The sequence below is a fragment of the Calonectris borealis genome, chromosome 3 (genome assembly GCF_964195595.1).
Source record: "Calonectris borealis chromosome 3, bCalBor7.hap1.2, whole genome shotgun sequence".
In the NCBI taxonomy this organism is placed as follows: Eukaryota; Metazoa; Chordata; class Aves; order Procellariiformes; family Procellariidae; genus Calonectris; species Calonectris borealis.
In genome coordinates, this window is record NC_134314.1 from 94,672,877 (window position 1) to 94,691,655 (window position 18,779).

General features: G+C 37.6%; 1 protein-coding gene across 1 annotated transcript in view; it reads left to right on the plus strand.

Moving 5' to 3' along the window:
* The window catches only part of ZFAND3 (zinc finger AN1-type containing 3), a 144,505-nt gene that overhangs the window by 84,644 nt on the left and 41,082 nt on the right, over positions 1-18,779 (plus strand). Inside the window, 1 exon segment of the mRNA XM_075146797.1 lies at positions 8,981-9,160. Within this exon segment, the coding sequence (XP_075002898.1) occupies positions 8,981-9,160 (180 nt within the window).

Genomic DNA, 18,779 nt, shown 5'->3' on the forward strand with positions numbered 1-18,779 from the left:
CCATTTTCAAGATCTCTGATTTATTAGAAAAGCACCTCAAGAAGTTCACTTCATTAGTTTACTTCGTATGACTCGCTGCTGTTGCAGAGTGCTTGATTTATGGGTTTATGGATCAAATTCTTCTAATCAAAATGAAGGTTTCTCCCCCTTTAGGAGCATAGATTTTGATGTATCATCACTCTGTGAATTTAATTTGAAATGGGACATTTCTTACTAATTTGTTTCATTTCGTAAAGGGGTACTAGTACTAAAAAAATCCTAGAGATAAAGATACAGAAGTTTAGGGGAGTGGTTTTTGTAGGTTGTGTGCTGTTCTTCATCAATTCTAAACTTACACTTTAAAGTATTTTCCAGAATTTTGTCTTGTCTGTTTTTAAATGCTCATGTTACACGTTTTCCAAGTCGTCTTTGAGAATAAATTCTGTAGATCACAGCTGCCTAGATGTTTTCCTCAGGTACTTTTTTTTAAACTCTCCTATATTTAATTCTCTGTTACATCTCCACTGTTGTATTACCCTCAGATCATGTTAAATGATTGTTCTTCTTAAGTGCCAAATGGATCCTTCAAATGGCTGCAGCCAGTTAGATTTGCAGACTATTTCCATAACCTTATATCAGTTTACTCTTCCTGACTGTTGGGTACCGGATTTTTTCTTGTTTCTTGCTAGAGTTGGTCAAATTATTCTTATTGCCATCTTTTGCAGTGGCAGCACGTAAGAGTCGTCCACTTGGTTGGTGTTTTACTAGTAGTCCGTTTTGGTAGATGTTCTTCCTAATGAATTCCTACTCTACATATCACTGAAAAATAAAATATTTCTTGCAGTCATGATCAAGGGGTGGTCGCTTTGTTTTCCACGGTTTGTTTAAAGTTCATGCTTTCCCATTGGGTTGGATTATTACCAATATCATTTGATACGGATTCAAAAATCCATATAGTCTCAATTAGTTGGGCAATAAATTGTCTTAATTTCCTGGTTCCACTGTCAGATGTAGGTGCTACATAGCTAGCCCCTTATTGGTTTTAGGTTTTGCAATGTAATAGTACCTTTGTATAGTACCTTCTCATTGTACATGCTCTGTAATGAATTAAAGTATGTATGCTAACTGCGGACCTGAGGGATTCTGTAACAGGAAATTTAAAGTGGATTGTTAAAATAGTAGTTCAGTCTTCATAGCTTCAGTACTTTGGATCCTGTGATGACAGGCAATAATATTTATTCTTCTTTATAATGTAAGCATGCTACTCTAAGTAACAATAGGAAATGTGACACAAGGGTTTTTAAAATGTTACGGGGGTTTTCAGTGACCTTATTCCTGGTCAGTGCTGAAATAGCTATGGTAAGCAAATTGTTATTATCAGGCAGAGCAAGGAGTGTTTGTTCTGTAGGGAAGCCGCTCTCAGAGGATGCTTTTGTAGATGATAATGAAATTCCTTTTTCATCAGTTCAGGATTTCGCAAGTACTTTGGAGATGGTGGGATCACATGGTGTAAAAATGGCAATTTTTTTCATGGCAGTCATGTAAGGTGTTACAAGCCTGGTTAATACAGTTACTGCAGGTTCTTCTACTCACTTTTATACAAAACTGCATTTCTCTTCCTTAAAAATACGTCTGCATATATATTTATTAATTACCTGGATCTTAAGTTGAAGGTCATATGTAATAATGTTATGCTTGTTGTCTTGCTAGCCTTTATTTATTAGTGTCGTGGTTTAACCCCAGCCAGCAGCTAAGCACCATACAGCTGCTCGCTCACTGGTGGGATGGGGGAGAGATTCGGAAGGGTAAAAGTGAGAAAATTCATGGGTTGAGATACAGACAGTTTAATAGGTAAAACCAAAGCCGCGCACGCAAGCAAAGCAAAACAAGGAATTCATTCACTAATTCCCATCCGCAGGCAAGTGTTCAGCCATCTCCAGGAAAGCAGGGCTCCATCGTGCGTAATGGTTACTTGGGAAGACAAATGCCATCACTCCGAACGTTCCCCCTTCCTTCTTCTTCCCCCAGCTTCATATACTGGGCATGACATCATATGGTATGGAATACCCCGTTGGCCAGTTTGGATTAGCTGTCCTGGCTATCCTCCCTCCCAGCTTCTTGTGCACCTGGCAGAGCCTGGGAAGCTGAAAAGTCCTTGGCTATGTAAGCACTACTTAGCAATAACTAAAACATCAGTGTGTTATCAACATTATTCTCATACTACATCCAAACCACAGCACTATACCAACTACTAGGAAGAAAATTAACTCTATCCCAGCCAAAACCATGACAATTAGTTATTTTCTTGCTAAAAAATAGGCAAAATCTTCCTGTGTAGCTTTGGGGGAGAATCATTTTATAGAGCCAGGAGACAGAAAGCCAATTCGGAATGTCACCTTTAAGCAAGGGGTGTCTTTTTTTGAGAGAAGAACACCTCAAAACACAATGTCATCAGACTTCCTGGAAAACAAACCAAACCAATCAACCAACCAACCAAAAAAAACCCCCCAAAACAACAACAAACTTAATCATGTTAAACATCCCAGTAATTTTACGAATATGGCAGTCTTATTACATAGCTCGATCCTAATTCCTGAATGATAAATACATGTAATTGTATCCATGTTCTCACTGTCTGCCATCCTTGCAGATCCATCTTTTTTTATCTTTTTAGTTTATTTTGCCCATTTTCTAGTATTTTTTGTGCTTATTTGAAAAAAAAAGAAATGTCTATGAAAAGCTCAGTATATGCAACATGCAAATCACAATAATATTTGAAACTCTTATTAATAATGTTGCCATTTAAAAAAGTATAGCAATCATGAAGGATAACTGAGCATAAAGAGCTCAGTGGGGTGGGGGGGAAGTTGTATTTGTGAATAAAAACCCCAAGAGCTGAATGGCTTGCCTGTACCATATGTGCTCACTATTCTAAATAAAGTTCAGTTCTATAGAAAATAATCTTTCTAGTATTTTTCTGTTTTTTTAATTCTCCCTGTACTTTATGCTTAGCTGTGAAAGTGATGAGCTCTGCTGGTAGCTCATACAAGTATATACTGCGATAGTTATTTTGTACTCTTCAGTCTAATTTTAAATTCATCCACCTATTGTTGCTATTATTATTGTGGATTATTGAGAAATATCTTTTTATCTATGTGTATATGTTATATATTGTTTATATATTTATAAATATAATTTTGTACAGTACTTAACTCTCATTCTGATTTATGACTTTGGTTGTCTTCTCCTAATACAAATGCTTATGCAAATTCTACGGTGCATTCCCCTCAGGGCATGTGTTTGTTCTGCAAGTGGGCTAGTGCATCTTTCTGTGTGTTATTTAAAAAGGAAAAAAAAAATCATCTCAAGTGGAGTTTTATTGCCAGTCCATTACTGGAGCTTTAGATTGCATTCAGTTATCTACTTAAAGGAAAGGTTTTATCCATTTCACACTAATTTGTTATGCAAAATGTAGTTATATATGAATGACATTTGAAATGCCTTTGTAAGCTATGAACCAGAAAAGTCCAGTGAAGAGTTCTCAATAAATAAGTAAAAACTTTAGGACTTGCAGTACTATTCCATGGTCATATATGAACAGTATTTCGAGGCACGTGAAAAAAAAAAAATGATGCAATAACTTAAAATAAACATTTCATTGTAGCAGTTTCAATGTCATAATATTTGTGTTACTTTCCATAAAGTACTTTCAAAATGCATTTTTTTTAAGTGTGGAACTGTTTTCTGGTGAGACTAGAGTAAGGTCAAAGTCTCTTGTGTACCTTGGGATACTAATGAGCTAGTAGATGTTTGATGTGACACTTACACATTAATTTATGCTCTGTAAAAGAACAAGATGCTCTGGTAATAGAAAATGTGCAGATTGCACATTTAATGCAGTGTAAGAAGCAAACACTCTCCAAATAACTTTTTTGCTAGTTCACACTGGTAAGTTATGGGAGCTGTTGGACTGAAGAATAAAGAACTGGTGCAATATTGCCTATCAACAAAACAATTACTTTAAAGACACTAATTTTCTCCTCTTAGCATGCTGTTTACTCTGACACTTCTTGCAACATCCGTAATTTATTTGGATGAACCCGTTTCTTATTAATGAAAACATCTGTTATAGACCAGAGAATAGGAAGTGTTTGTAACCTTGACCCTTAAAATAAGCCAAGAGGAGAGCTAAGTGTAAGACCCTTTGGGAGTTCTGTACATTTTATGATTTCTTATACCATAGCATGAGTGCAAATGATAAAAACCTTTGGCTTAGTATTAAGTCATTTCATGTAAAATTTTGACATGCCTGTCTTTTTCAGAATAAAATGCTTTGACACACTGATATTGCTCATATTTGCCTTTACGTCAAGTTTCAGCTAATCATCATCGCAGAAGTTGCTTACCAGAAGCTGAAGGGTTGTTCCCTGCTTAGTTATAGACCCCTTACAGTTCAGCAGAAGTTGAGGACTCAGTATTTCCTTAGGTATTTTGTTGGATATTGATGGCTAAAGTAAACTAAATACTGGAATTGGGACTGTCTGATTTTGTGTCTCACAGAATTGGGAGTATTTTAGGTGATGGAAGAGGTTGGATGTTCTAAATATTTGTTAGTTTGATCTTGAGGTAATGGGTAAAATGAACATACTGGGAAGACAGGCTCTTCCTGGTTGCTCACCCTAACCTGCTAACAGGAACTGGACAAATACGAGGGAGTTTCAGTCCTGTGCAGAAGACATGATTTTTTGTGACACCTCTGGTTTTATGGGTTAGAATTGGAAGCTATAAAGGTAATGGCTTTCATTATCAATGTTCTTTTATGAATGCAAATGGACAAAAAATTGTCTTGCAAAATAACTTGTCTTCTGAAGTCTGGAAACAAATCTGGCTTCTTACCTTTCTTTTAATCTAAACTATTTGAATTCATTGTATATATAGAATATGAAATGTTTGTATCATGTCTATATATGCACATAGCCATTGTTTTGTTTACAAAGAAATCCTAAGTAACAAAACAAAAATAACACTATCAACATCCAGTGCATGAGAGTCCTGCCTGAGATCTTCTGCTCCTGCTCAGCTAGTTGAGATGCTGGGTGCAACCCTTAAACTCAACAAAGCAAAAGCATTTTGGAGCTAGAAGATTGGCAGTGTTGCTGCTTGCTACTCGCAGTTTTTCTACCATGCAGTAATAGTTTATTGGAAGTATTTCATGCATTTTATTGACAGATCTTTCCTCCTGTAGTTCCCCCATGCAGGAAATGGCTAATTTTCACATCTTATTTTGGTGCTGGCTCCACCTTGTAACTAACACCGGGATATCTTGCACTTTAAAAAAAAAAAAAAACAAACCACAAAAAAACCCACAAAAAAACCAATTACCACCACCACAAAAAAACCCCCAAACCTGAAGGCCATGGAGAAAATGAGACGATGTTGAGAAGAAAAAAAAAAACGTATTTTCTGACAAATGGAGAAAGTTTGTTTCCACTAAACCTGTGTACCAGTTGAAGTTTCTGTAAAAAGTTACAAAGTTGCATTTCATTAACTAGGAAAGGGGAAGGTAGATTTGATAGATTTTTGGTCAGTCGTGCATTTTGGCATGGATTTTGCTAGCATAGTGAAAGTCTCAGTAAAAATTAAGGAAAAAATTAATTTAAATGAAAGTGTTTTGCATGCATCTCTAGTTAAATAGAAACTTCTGGAAATGATGATTAATGTCTTGCCAACTCTTGTTCTGTTTTTTCCTTGTTGAGACTATTAGGAGACGTCAGTGTTCTGTCAACAGAATTACATTCTGATTTTAATCAGAATAAAGCCTCCCCTTCAAAACTTGCCAGGGTCTTGCCTGTATTGTGTGTGTATTTTTGTTTTATTTGTTAAGCAGTTAAGGCTTGACTGGATGGATTTATTCTCCTGTAATTGTTGCCAGCTTTTATTGTGCTTGGGGGGAGATCAAGGTGATCTGCAAGTTATTTCTGTTAACAAGAGTCCTGGTTAGCAGAAGCCAAATGCCATCCACCGATACACAGAAGAAATATAATACAGCTGATCCAGTATGTCATTAGATATGTATTTGTGCCAGGTAAATACTGGACCACAAATCATAAAGCAACATTTCAGAAATCTGTTGATAATTTAGGTCAAATTTATTATATAAACTATGTTACTGAATAGGTCCTGTATTGCTGTTAACACCACATTACTAAGGCGACTGTTAATAATTTGCTGTAGTATAAGTAAGTAGTACAACTTCAGTTACAGTTAATATCTCGGGCGCTTGAGATCAGCAGTCTCAACACTTTCCTCAAGTACTCTTGTCTGCAGTGAAGAAGTGATTAAAAAGGGGGGATGGGAGATGTTCTCAGCTTCCACGCAACTGAGCAAGCTATGACTTTTTGGAAAGTTAATTGATTTGCAGTCTGAGTAAAAGTTAGTTCTGAACACGAGGTCCTGGATTCATGAAGGCAAAGGGCTTTTAACAGCCATGGTAGATTTTGCTGCTCTGTGACAGCTCTGAACTGTTTCATTAGTAAGCTTGTTGGGAAATGCTGTCACTGACCATTTTTGACAGCCTTTAATGCTCTCTTTGAAGTTGGAGAATTTATCAGTAAGTTGCAAAAGTGAACAGATTTTCAGGGGAAAAAAAACCAAACAAACAAACACTTTGGTCAGTGTACTTTTAAACTTGCAGCTTTGGGAAACACAGGGTAGCACTAGTACTTACCATACTCTCATTAAAGGACTGTCAGGACTTTTTATTATATAGACCATTTTGTAAAAATGTTTTATGTTTTTCTGTAAATGCCTTTTGTGGATGACACTGAGGTAGTGCAGACCAAGTAAAGTATTTGCAGCTATCTAGCAAAAAAAAAAAAACAAAACACTGGCTGAGAATTTTTAACTTGCTGAATTTTAATATATTTCATAGTATCTATTGCTGTTCTGTAACTCTACACTTTCTTTTTTAATGCATTTTATAGATTGCTCGCAGTGTATAATATTGAGTGTAACCATTATTTTTGCGCTGCTCCTTGAAGATGGAGTTGCTCCCACTTCTGATACGTGCACACAACACAGCTTTACTTCTGTGCAATGCCTTGGATGCAATCTCATGTAAAACACTTACAATCTTTGTAGCCACCTTATATTTGCAGGCAACGTGTGAGATTTTCATTTATTTTCTGTACTGGTTATTTATAGACCAGTGGTTCCCAAAACATCTCCAGCTGTGAGCTCCCCTTCTGACAGGACTGTGGCCTCAGTAGAGGCGTGAAGAGTTGGGTATCTTCTGGGGTGGTGGCTCCAGTTACAATTGCTGCAGCTGATTGTGGCTGGTGCAGAATCCCAAGTGCTTGAAGCTTTCTTGATTGCACAAACACACTAATAATATCCAGAAGCCCAACCTGGGTGAAATTTTGTTGATGACTAGTGAGGCCTGAGTAGGACATCTTCCTGGGTCCAGTAACTCATCCCTGACAAAGAGCATCCCACTGGTTTTTCAGAGCTATGTTGTAGAGATTGGATGATTTCCTGTCTCCTGCCTCTTTCCTCCTCCTCCCCATCTTTGAGCTAGTTCCTCTCCAAGCTGGACTTCCGGCTGACTCTTCCACAGCAGAAGTTACAGCTTAATTTCTCTGGTAAATCACTTAAATCCTAAATCGGCATTTAGGGACTGTTTGACTGTAGTGCTTCCCACTCCCAGTGAGTCATGTTGGCGACTCGTGTTTCTAACATGTCATCATCTGCAAATATTTATGGACTGTTCTGTTTTCCTCTCTGTCATGACATAATAATGAGCAACCACTATTGATATATGTATGTGTTTGCATAATGAGTTCTGCCTTTGTATGTCATTTTTAAAAAAGATTTGTTTGGGAATACCAAGAGGTGGTACACTTCATCTTCAGCTGTCTCTTTACAAGGAAGAGATGCCTTTGCGGTATGAGAGTAACTGCATGTTAAGCAAACCAAAAGCCACTTGGCTGGGAGGGGTGTTCCCAGACTGAAATCCAGTAGTGTAGCTGTAGGAACTGAGACCAATGCTGTAGTTAATCAGGTATCAGGACTGTGGGGTTGGGAAAGCCCTTGAGGGAGGATTTGCACTTGAAAAGGAAGAGAGTATTTCCCCTCAAACCTGAATCTGGTTTGGAGGCAAGGTAAGCCTGAGGATGGCATCTATCAAATCACAGAGTTTGGAATATGGGGGCAGTTTGGAGACTTAGCATGGCTTGGCGCTTGCTGACCAAAAAGAAAACAAAAGGAAAACTTTGAAGCCAAATAATTTGTCCATAGCTTTAATGTATTGTAGTGATTTACTTCCCATACGTAACTCTATGGTCATAGATCAATGAGCAACTTTTACTACCCGTGTTGGAGTAAGTGAAGGAAAGAGGAAGGAGGGAAAAAAACACACGCACAAACCCCCCCACACACCGAAACCCCCATCAAACAAGTGGTGCAAATCCCTCACCAGCTCCTCCGTGCTAACCTGGAACCGTAGCTACCTACGCTAGCTTCACCAAAACTGTTACAGGTGGGATTTTATAAAACAGCAGTGAGAAGTATTATTTTTAGAGAAGTGTAACATTTCCTTATACTTGTATTACATGCCTTAGTTCTTCCCTCATCAGATGTTTGCTCCTTTATGCTTTTGTACGTGCTTTGTGTGAACTATTTTTAAAATGATGCTATGTGCTGTATACTGATACACACAGTGGTAAGCTTTGGATGCTCTTGAACAGCTTGGAAACAAGAACTTTGTGTAGTTCTGAAATTGTTTGTTGTTCTTCAACAACAAATAACTTTTAAGATACTTTAAATCTGAAATAAAAACTTGAAGGCTGCTCTAACTTTGTGTTGTATGAGATAGACAAATGACCAGAGTGGTGATACCTGTGGCAGTGTTTTGGGGGTATTTTTGTTATGCTCAGGTTTTTTGCATAACATTGGATGATTAGATTGAACAAGTGGGTGACGCATGAAATCTTGGTTTTGATAGATTTCCAGAAGAAGCAGCCAGACGATGACTCTACTCCCAGCACAAGCAACAGCCAGTCAGATTTGTTCTCTGGAGAAACGAACAGTGACAACAGCAATACCTCTCTAACCACGCAGGCCGCTAACTCCAACCAGCAACTTTTGACAGAACTGAATGTAACTTCACCAAGCAAAGAGGAATGTAAGTGCGCAAGTCCTAAGTGACAGCAGAGGAGGCATAAACATTTTGTTTTGTTCTCAGGCTTATGTTTTACTGACTCCCTTTGGAAGTAAATGGCCTGTCTTTCTGGACAAAGGGAAAGCTTAGAAGTTATTCACAAAATAGACATTGATGGCTTTAACCGAAGAACAAGTTAAAAGGGGTTACAGGAGTTTCTAACTAATTTTACATCTGTTTGAACTGCAGTATACAATTTAATTACAGTTTTCAGGCATTCTCATTTTGAGAAACTTTTTCTCACATTGCTGGTAAATTAATATATATATTTTAGGACAAACACCAATGTCTTGTAAATTTTTACTTTAAAACCTTTTGTTTTTTAATAATTGCAATTGCACATAGCACTGGCTGTAGTGCATGTTTGTCTAGACTGCTGCTTTTTACTTGCATAAAACTTAAGTTTCATGTGGTAATCCATCTCTTCTTTCATGACCCATCTTTCTTCTTTATTGAACTCGGTAAGGCAAAAATTCTCCCTGAAGGTAAGCTAAGATGTTAAAGATTAGCAAACACAGTGAGATACTAAGTTGTCTTTTAAGTTATTCTAAACCTCTCTATATATTCTGTGTTTAATATATGGTATTCTAAAATCTGCATACTACAACTTAAGCTCAACTGTGTAATTTGTAGTTTCATTTTCCTCCAACTGTAGCTTTATTTTGGAAGATGCTTTATGGAGAGAATCCTTCTTGAGCTGAGTTTGCTTGTGCCTCTTGGCTGGTAAAGAGATGTGCACATTGCAAGAAAAACATGCTCGTTTTTTAGTAGGGAATTTGCTAGAGCTGCTCTGATTCTTGAACATTAAGGCAACTGCTGGAAGTAAAAATGCTGATAAAGCACTAGGACTAAAAAATCTTTGATATGCTACATTTGTTTTCAGTTGTGTTAACTATTTGCATAGGATGGTTTTGCAGATTTGCTGAAGTATTTATTCTGTTTACAGGTATGTAGACTTGGCCTATATATTCTTTTTACTTCTGCAGATTGGCTGTGAACAAAGCACAAAGTGTCATTTTGGTATTGTGGTAGTTTATTAGACTAACTAAAATAAAATTTAAATTTAATTATTATTTTCTATTTGTATGTGAGAACATTCAGAAATACAGCAGGGTTCAAACATGAATGTTCTGATACCAGTTCTTGTAATAAGAGTAAACTTGCCGTGTAACTCTTGTCTCTCCTTCGCATACACAGTTGCTGCTGACCACCCATCATCTCTTCCTTCTGTCCAGCGTTTCTTCAGGGCAAACCTGTAGTCTGCTGTAAAAACAAGGCCTTAAAACAACCTTCCTAGAGAATTCAGCAAAACATTATGCTTCAGTAACACATATGGGCCTTCACAGGGCAGGGGGCTTCAGCACCTCTGCTGGTGTATTAGCCAGGATCTACTATTTGGTGTTACGGGGTGCTTCTCCAGTGCTTACTGGGGTCAGGTTTTCTGAAAATTTGTTTAGTTAGGAAATAAATTGTATTACAACAATGGGGCTGAGAAGGACTTGGGGGTAAGTGGGAAGGTGATTACAGGGATGGGAAGGAGGGAAGGAAATTAAATAGTGTCCTTCATTCTGAATTGCTGTAAGCTTGTGAACATACACTGAAGGTGATGGATATTAGGCAGCACAGCCTGCAGAGCATCTGAAAATATTACCTATAAAAAAATTCTTTATGACTTCCTGCTGGGGTGATTTTAAATGAAATACAATGGAGAGATTTATTTACAGCTTGATCTCTCTCTGTCTTCTCTCGCATCCCCACTATCTCTTTAATGAAGTTTAATATCATTTATCAGAAATAATTATACACAGATGGAGCTTTTCTGATGGATAATGTCCTCAGTGTAGAAGATTCCTTCCCATAATGAAGAATGCCCAAACTTTAAATGTCTTTTTGATTTTAATTTGAGGGTGTCTTTTTCTGTGCAATATTTATTTCTTTTGCAGCAAGTTCTATAAAGCATGCACTGCTCTCATTACAGCTGTGCTCTTCAAAGATTGATATTTTGCAGTGCCATGTGATGATGTACAGCTATGTGCTGTTCTGAATAGAATTGTGGTAATTCACCAGAAATCCATGTATAGGGTAATTATGGTAATCCCTATCAAAGTGTGGAAAGATTGGAGTACTCGGGAAGGATTCTCATGGTGCATTCCACTCCCCTCTCTTCCCTTTCAAGCTTTTGAGAAGAGTCTCACATCAAGGCATTTGCCATAGTACTTGAGTCCATAGGGTAGACAGATAGGACAGAATTGCAGCAAGTCATTTAGGGAATTAACAAATTCCATTTATGTTATGACAACTGAAGAGAACCATAAAAATCTCATGTGGTAAGATTCATATTCTGTGTCAGAGAAAGTGAGGGGTTTTTTTTGTACTTGTTTTTAAGTAGCCATTTGCTTTTTTAACACAGAATGAATAATATAGGAGAAAAGTTCCTTGGACTGGATTTTGCAGGAATTCAGTTTGACAATATGCAAGTATTTCTGCCTTTTTTCGTTACTGTTTTGATTTTTTGTGAGAGTTGCATTTGCATTCCTGAGTGTCTTATGTACACAACCAGGTTGTAGCGACTTTTCATCCCCTGCCACCCTCAGTTCTGAACAATTACCTACCCCAGTGGCTGCTTTGCTGATTAATATCTGTTCCCCTAGTAGATGAAAGGTAGTTCTCAGTCTTACAGTTACGGACGACAAAAATGTGTTAGATTTATGCCCAGACCAGTGACGCAAGCTTCAGGACTTTTTTTTCCTCCTTCAGATGTGTTTTGTTTTTATGAAGTATTACTTACCACCAATTTCAAAAAAATGCTGTTGCAATTGGGGGGGGGGGAATTCTAATACATTCCTCCCCTCCCCACTCCCCCCCCCCCCCCCGCTTCTTGCATTGCCTTTTTCTATCCAGAACCTTCAGGTCTCATCAGTTGCAGTAAGTTTTCTTAAATAAACCTTTGCAGACAAGGAGTATCTTGATATTGGTATAGCTTTACTAAGTCTAGATTTGTATGGATTTTAACGATCTGTTTCTTAACAGATGGTTAAATCAGTCTAACGTTTGTTCTTCTGCTGCTTTCTGTGCAGATAAGTTTCTCGTTCAAGTTCTTGTATAGTTTCCATCTATTCACATTTTTCCCTTCCATCTCCTCCCTTCATTTAGGAGGTCCTAATGGTAGTTATTTCAGTGTCAGTCAGCATATGAGCCAGTTGCTCTGTCAAAGATTTCCTTTTCTTGTTTGGTGGGCAGGATTTTTGTTTATTTTTAACAGACAGGGAAAAAATGGATTTGACAATGGCCCTCGCTTCTCTCTCTCCCTACCTCCAGCCACCAGCACTCTTTAAAAATTTAGCTTATTAAGGAAGGTTCTGTGTATTTTGGCAAAGAAAAGGTCACACCGCACATGGAATAATTTTGCTTAGTTTCAGGCCTTCATTGCTTTCTTTGGGGCTGTCACATTATTTTTCTGTCACTATATGACTAGACCTAAAGCTGACGCTGTGCAGGTTTAAAACTAACTGTGTTGTTATGTGACAGGAGAAATGTCAATGTGAACAACTCCGACTCTGGCAGCTGCATCAGATTTGATATTTCGGTAGTTCTTAGCTTCAGTTGACGTGATTTTGTTTTAATTATGTGCTTAACTCTTTCCTGGCCTCCTTGAATTAGCAAGAACTACAATTGAAAAAGGACAAAAGGAGTATCTGATGCTTCTAGAACAGTTAGATGCTCTACATTTCTGCATTGAAGACTTTGTAAGAAGATACACAAAGATCTTAGATATTGCTGTAAATATCAAAAAATACACTGGAGATTTCAGCTCAGGAAAAAGGTGATGATCACTGACCACACCTTACCTCTGTGTGTGCTGAATTTTAGATGCCTAAATATGAATTTTCAGGACTGAATGTCTTTAAATTTTGGCTAGTTATTGTATACCATCCAGAATTGAACTGTTGCATGTCAAGCTAAGTGTTTAAAACATCATTAGTTTATCTCAAACACTTAAATTTGCAAGACAAGTTTGAAGAATGCCTTAAAACTTTGTTTATTTTATTAAGCATTTGCATGTGCTGCAAGCACTGAAATATCCCCGATTAAGAAGTTATTTTGGTGAAGTTACTTCACGTACATAAAGTGTATTACATCTGAGTCACAGATGCACCAGGCTTCTGTAAAAGATCTCTGGCAGAAAGGTGAGAGATTGTTTTTTCTACTGCACCTATTTGATGTTTCTACTCTGAATTTCATGGCTTGTTGAAGCATGACTGTGTAAAAAGCCACATAGGCTATAGTACTAGAAAAGTAATGATATTTTTTCTGTTTCTGGAATAAAAAAAAAAAAATCTTACGTCAGTTTTTTCAACATAACCTTATGAAAAATGGATAAACAAGTGCGTCCTTTCTTTTCTTTCTTTCTTTTTTGTTGAATGGCCTTCTCTCTGACACTATCAAGAGGTTTCTACCAATTTATAACAACTTCACAGTTTTTGCATTTTGCCTGGGTTTGTAAGTAGAGTCAGAGATGACAGCTTTTCTATGTAAAGTCTGAAGAGACTTCATATTTTGAATTATTATTGTGATATCCTTAATTGCGTTTTGTGCCTTTTAAGTAAGGACAGTGGTTTTTTTAAGATGATAATTGCTACTGGATGCTATCCATTGCATACTTTTCTAAATTCCCTGGCTTTGAGAACTCAGTCGCTCATTGTAGGAGTCAGTTTTGTACATCCTGTCTTTTTTTCCTAATCCTGGCTATGGGGAACTTTGTTTTCTGGCTCATCTTTGACTGAAAGTTACATGCATACCCATTTCTATAAAGTATTAAATGTATAAACAGACCAAGCTAGCTGCCTGTTTTTGTCTTGCTTGTTACAAATGGTTGTAGAAAATAATTTGCTTTGTTGCCAACTTCTGATACCGATTTGTACGTTTTTCTCTGATCCAAAAGAATGCAGTAACTGTTAAAATTATGCTGAGCTACATGATTTAATATTGCAATTAAACTTGTACCCAAACATAACTGAGAATACTGCAGCTAGGTGGTGGTGATGATGAATAATTCTAATTTTACTTATCAGCTCACAAGATTGTCATATGTTCTTTCTTCTTGTACTAAATTTTGTGTGTCTTGTATCAGAGCAAGAGGGGACACACCTCTAATAAAAAAACCAGCCAGATACATATTCTATATTACAGAAATCTTTGGATTTCTGTGCCACAGAATAAGAACTAGCTATTTTCTCAGGCTTTTTCTTTTATTAAGTTCGGTAATAGTAAAAGGTGTTTTACATCTTAAGGGATTTTTTTTTTTTTAGCTTTATTTTCATTAGATGCTATGTACAAATAGCCTTTTGGTACTGTTTTTAATGTTAATGTTAAAATTAACAGTAACTCAGTTTTTCATTTGGATTGTTATCAAACCAAATGTATTGATGCAAACACTTTTTCTCTGGAAATTTGCAAGAATGCTTTCAAATATAAAACCTGATTAAGTTGTGGGCTATTTGAGTTGTCTTTTGAGAAATGCCACTAGTATTAGGTGCCAGTGCAGAACATATAGGCAGTTAGAAATTTGAACAAAGCAGTGTCTAGTAGAAATGTCGCCTTGATCGTCATTTCATGGCGTGAGGATCTTTCTGTAAGTTTCAATCTAATCCTTACAGTCACAGTTTCATTTAAAGGACATTTCTGCCTCTTCTAACATCTTAAGCAAAGATCTGGCACATAAATTTATGGAATGAACACTTCTTTCCACATCTGTGGCATGATAATTTTGAAACATAATGAAGACCAGCGGCATAGTACCGCTGTTAATTGTTCCCTCTGATTTATAGTCGCTTCACACTGCAGAGCAGACAGTGTATCCTAGGGTCCCATTTATTAAAGTGAAAGGACCCCATGGAACATGAAACAGAAACACAGTCACATAAGAAAAATGTGGGTTAGAGCTGCATAGCTATCAAGGTTACGTAAAAATTATTTATAAAAATATAATTTAACTGCCTGTTTCAAAAGCACATTTTTACACTTCAACTGACACCCATAAAGTAGGAAAGTATTGTGTCTATTTTACCAATGAGGAAACCGAGGAAAAGCAAGTAACAAAGTAAGACAATAGCAGGGAAAAAAGTGGAATCTGAATCCTGTCTCTGTTTACTTTGTTATAGTTGTTAAATTTAGCAGCTGTTCAGCAGCAGCAAAGCAGTCCAGGTTTTACTTCCTTCTCCAGAAGCTGCATGTAGATAAAAATCCACAAAAATAAATAATGGGAGATTTGTAAAACTAGAATTTAAAAAGTATGTGTTTGTATGTGATATAATCCTCTTATCTGTTTAGTAATGACATAACTTAAATTTTCATGCAGCTTACCCATTCTGCAGCAAACAAGCAGTTCTTAAGTGGTGTAAAGTTGTTTTGCTTTTTTTTCCTTGAAGAGTGTGTATTCTGTTTGTGCAGACTGAATTTAGAGATTTATGTTCCTGTTTGTTTATGTATTGGTGTTTGTAATCAATGACTCTTTTCAAACTCAATTGTGTAGATTATTTAGATTATGTCTGTACCAATTCAGGAAACACACAACGAGATTACTGGTTTGGACAGGTTTCCAAAGATGGGTCCTTTCCTGTATTGCAAATAGCTGTTAAGTTCTCCCTGTCCTTGCTACAACACTGCTGTCCAAGGAAATTCAGCTCGTACTTATTACCCTCTTCCAGCCCGTTGCATGCAGGGAGTTGCTGTGCTTTTTGTCGGAAAGAACCATCACGGTACGGAAAGTTCAAAGCAGTGTTCAGACATGCTTATGTCACTCTGATCAAATGTTACTGAGCTTCAGGCTCCTTCACTTATTTTTGATATTTGTTCATTAGCTGACTCGCAGTTTTTGCGTTCTCTGTAATCGTTTCCGTGTACTATTGTGATCTTAGACTTTGTACTCTTGTGCAAGCTTGGTTTCGCTCCATTTTGCTTCTCTTCCTCTGCTCCATAAGTGCTTCCAAGTGCTGTTCAAATACACCTGACACACGTACTCTTGGTTCAAACTTAGCACTTCCTCGAACAGCAAAAAGAGGGGGCTTACCCTAGTATTCACTTTTTCCTGCGCAGGAAGTTCTGACTGAGTGGAATCGCTTCACTTTACAAAAACTTCAGGAAGGGGAAATAAGAAGTTACCCTGACTCAGGGTATGTCTTGCAGGACAGGTGCTACTTGGCAATTGTTACCGTCTTTCAGGAAGGGAAGTGGACAATGCAGAAAGACATTCTAAAGGTCAATTTAAACATTCACAAATTATAATAGTCTATAATAGTAAACAATAACAATATTAACATATATATAGGCATGTAAGTAATATATAAAATTTTACTACTTCGGAGAGTTAGCAGAGAAACTGGTTTTGAACCTGTTTTTCCAAATTGATATATTTAGAGTACGATTAAAAGTAAGTTACAGAAAGCCAGGGATATCAGAATCCAAAAACATAGCAGCTACATTAACAAGACCATTTGTTTTAATATATGATAATGTTCGAGTTAAAGGATCTTGTTTTATCCTTTATTAATTCTGTGTTTGAATTTGCAAACTCGGTGATTCTCACAATTCTTCTAACTTCTTCAGTAGCTTTTAGTATTTTTTCATTTTTAATCATCTTCTCTGGGGATTACATTATTGCTGGGCAGTGGCTGCTTTTGTTTGGAAGAGGAGTTGCAAATGCCAGAAACCAGACACTGGAAAAAAATAGGAGCAGAAGCTATTGTTTAATCTGTTAATTGGATATAGAGTAGAAAGATATCTTTATTCTTCCGTTTTAATCTCTTGTTTGTGCTGAGAAAAAATAGCAGTCTACAGCCCTGTGGGTTATGTTAGAAGCTAGATGTGTCTGGCCTTTCGCTGTGCACTGAAGCGTTTTACGCACCACAGTTAAATTCCCTTGAAACACTTATTTTTTGGGGGAATGGAAGTGCAGATATATCCTGAATCATGCTGAGTAATAAGCCTACCTTTGTGTATAGCTACGAAGGAGTGGTGTTCTACTCTTACCTGACTTCCCTTTTCTTTCATGCAGAATTTTTATCAAAACGGCGGATAACATACTGCCCTGTTTCAAATAATACAAAGATGCTGTATTAGCCGCTATGTATACTAAAAGATTCAACATAATTACTTCCACATAGAATTGCACAGCCAAGCCCACACTACATAGTATTGAATTATGCATGACATTTTTAATGGTGGAACAAAAACAGTAGCAGAAGGAAGTGCTGCAAAGGACATGCAGCCTTGGCTGGTTATTAGGCACTGGTGTACGTGCATGCAAATCCCCAAGATACTCTTTTTTGAAACTCTAGGGCTGTGCTAGACAAATCAAAGCTATATGAAAGTAATACCTCATGAGGGAAGATTAAATAAAAGAAAAACTCTGACACAGGGAAGTGCAGAATACATACCGACTTACTGTACTTTAGAGAGTGAGAAATAAAGATCTTACATATAGTTGGATGCTGAAAGTATCAACTAGTGTAAATATTTACTGTGCAATAATTGCAAGGATTAGCCTTACTTGATAGTCCACAGTGAATGATGCCTGTCAATGTCTATTCAGTGAAAACTGGGAGAATGTAACTAAAATTATTTAAAGAAGAGCTGCTGCATCTTAAGAGGCAGCTGTGGTCTAAAGTCAGTTCACTGAAATTCCATACCCTGTTGAAATATATTTTGATACGTTCCACATTCTGTTGTATATATTGTTTATCCAAATTCTATGTTGAAACCAAATACTATATGCTTGGTCTTTGAAAGTTGAGACTGACTTAACAGACCTGCTGTGTAATTTTTTGAATATCCAAAAGGTTTCAATGGAAAACCTCGTAAGGGTTCTGTTGCAGTATTCATTTTCTTACCAAATGCACCAAACCTTAGACTAGGCATTTTTTTGAGCTTTTTATGAGAGTGTTACTTACCTAGATCAAGCTGATATTTTCTTTTTTTTATATCCTAGCCTAGAAAAAGATACGTTGTAAAAAATGATTGGAGCTTACTTGACCATTTCTGGTTGTTGCAAAGCGGTTGTTGCTTGCCAGTGCTGTCAGGCCTGGCGCGGGCACCAACATGGTGATACCGGGATGCTCGATCCGTCCATCCGGGATGTTTTCGTGTTGGCCAGGGAAGGCACCCGGCCCACGCCTCCCAGTCCTCCTCGCTGCCGAAGCAAGCTTGGCTCTTCTCACACGCAGACTTGACTCTGCAGAGAGGTCCCCACCGCTCCTGCGGAGTTCAGCCATTTCTCACCAGCGCGCTGCTTACCAGCCTGCAAAATCCAGCCCTCCCGCACAGCGCTGTCTGTAACTTCCGCCAGCCGCCTGTGCTGTTGCCTGTCTCGGGCAGCCGTTTCCTCGGTCGTGTTCGGTAGCTTCCCGTGTCCTGTTCGCGGGGCTTAACCTCGGGCCAGGCCCTATTGAGTGGCCTCGGCGTTCGCCTGCAGGCCAAACACTGGCTTGTTGGCCTTTGTAACCACCCCTTTAAAGATATTACCTGTTGCACGGTTATGAAATGGTGTATGTTGCCAGAAGGACTTTTTGGGATAACGGAAAACTCC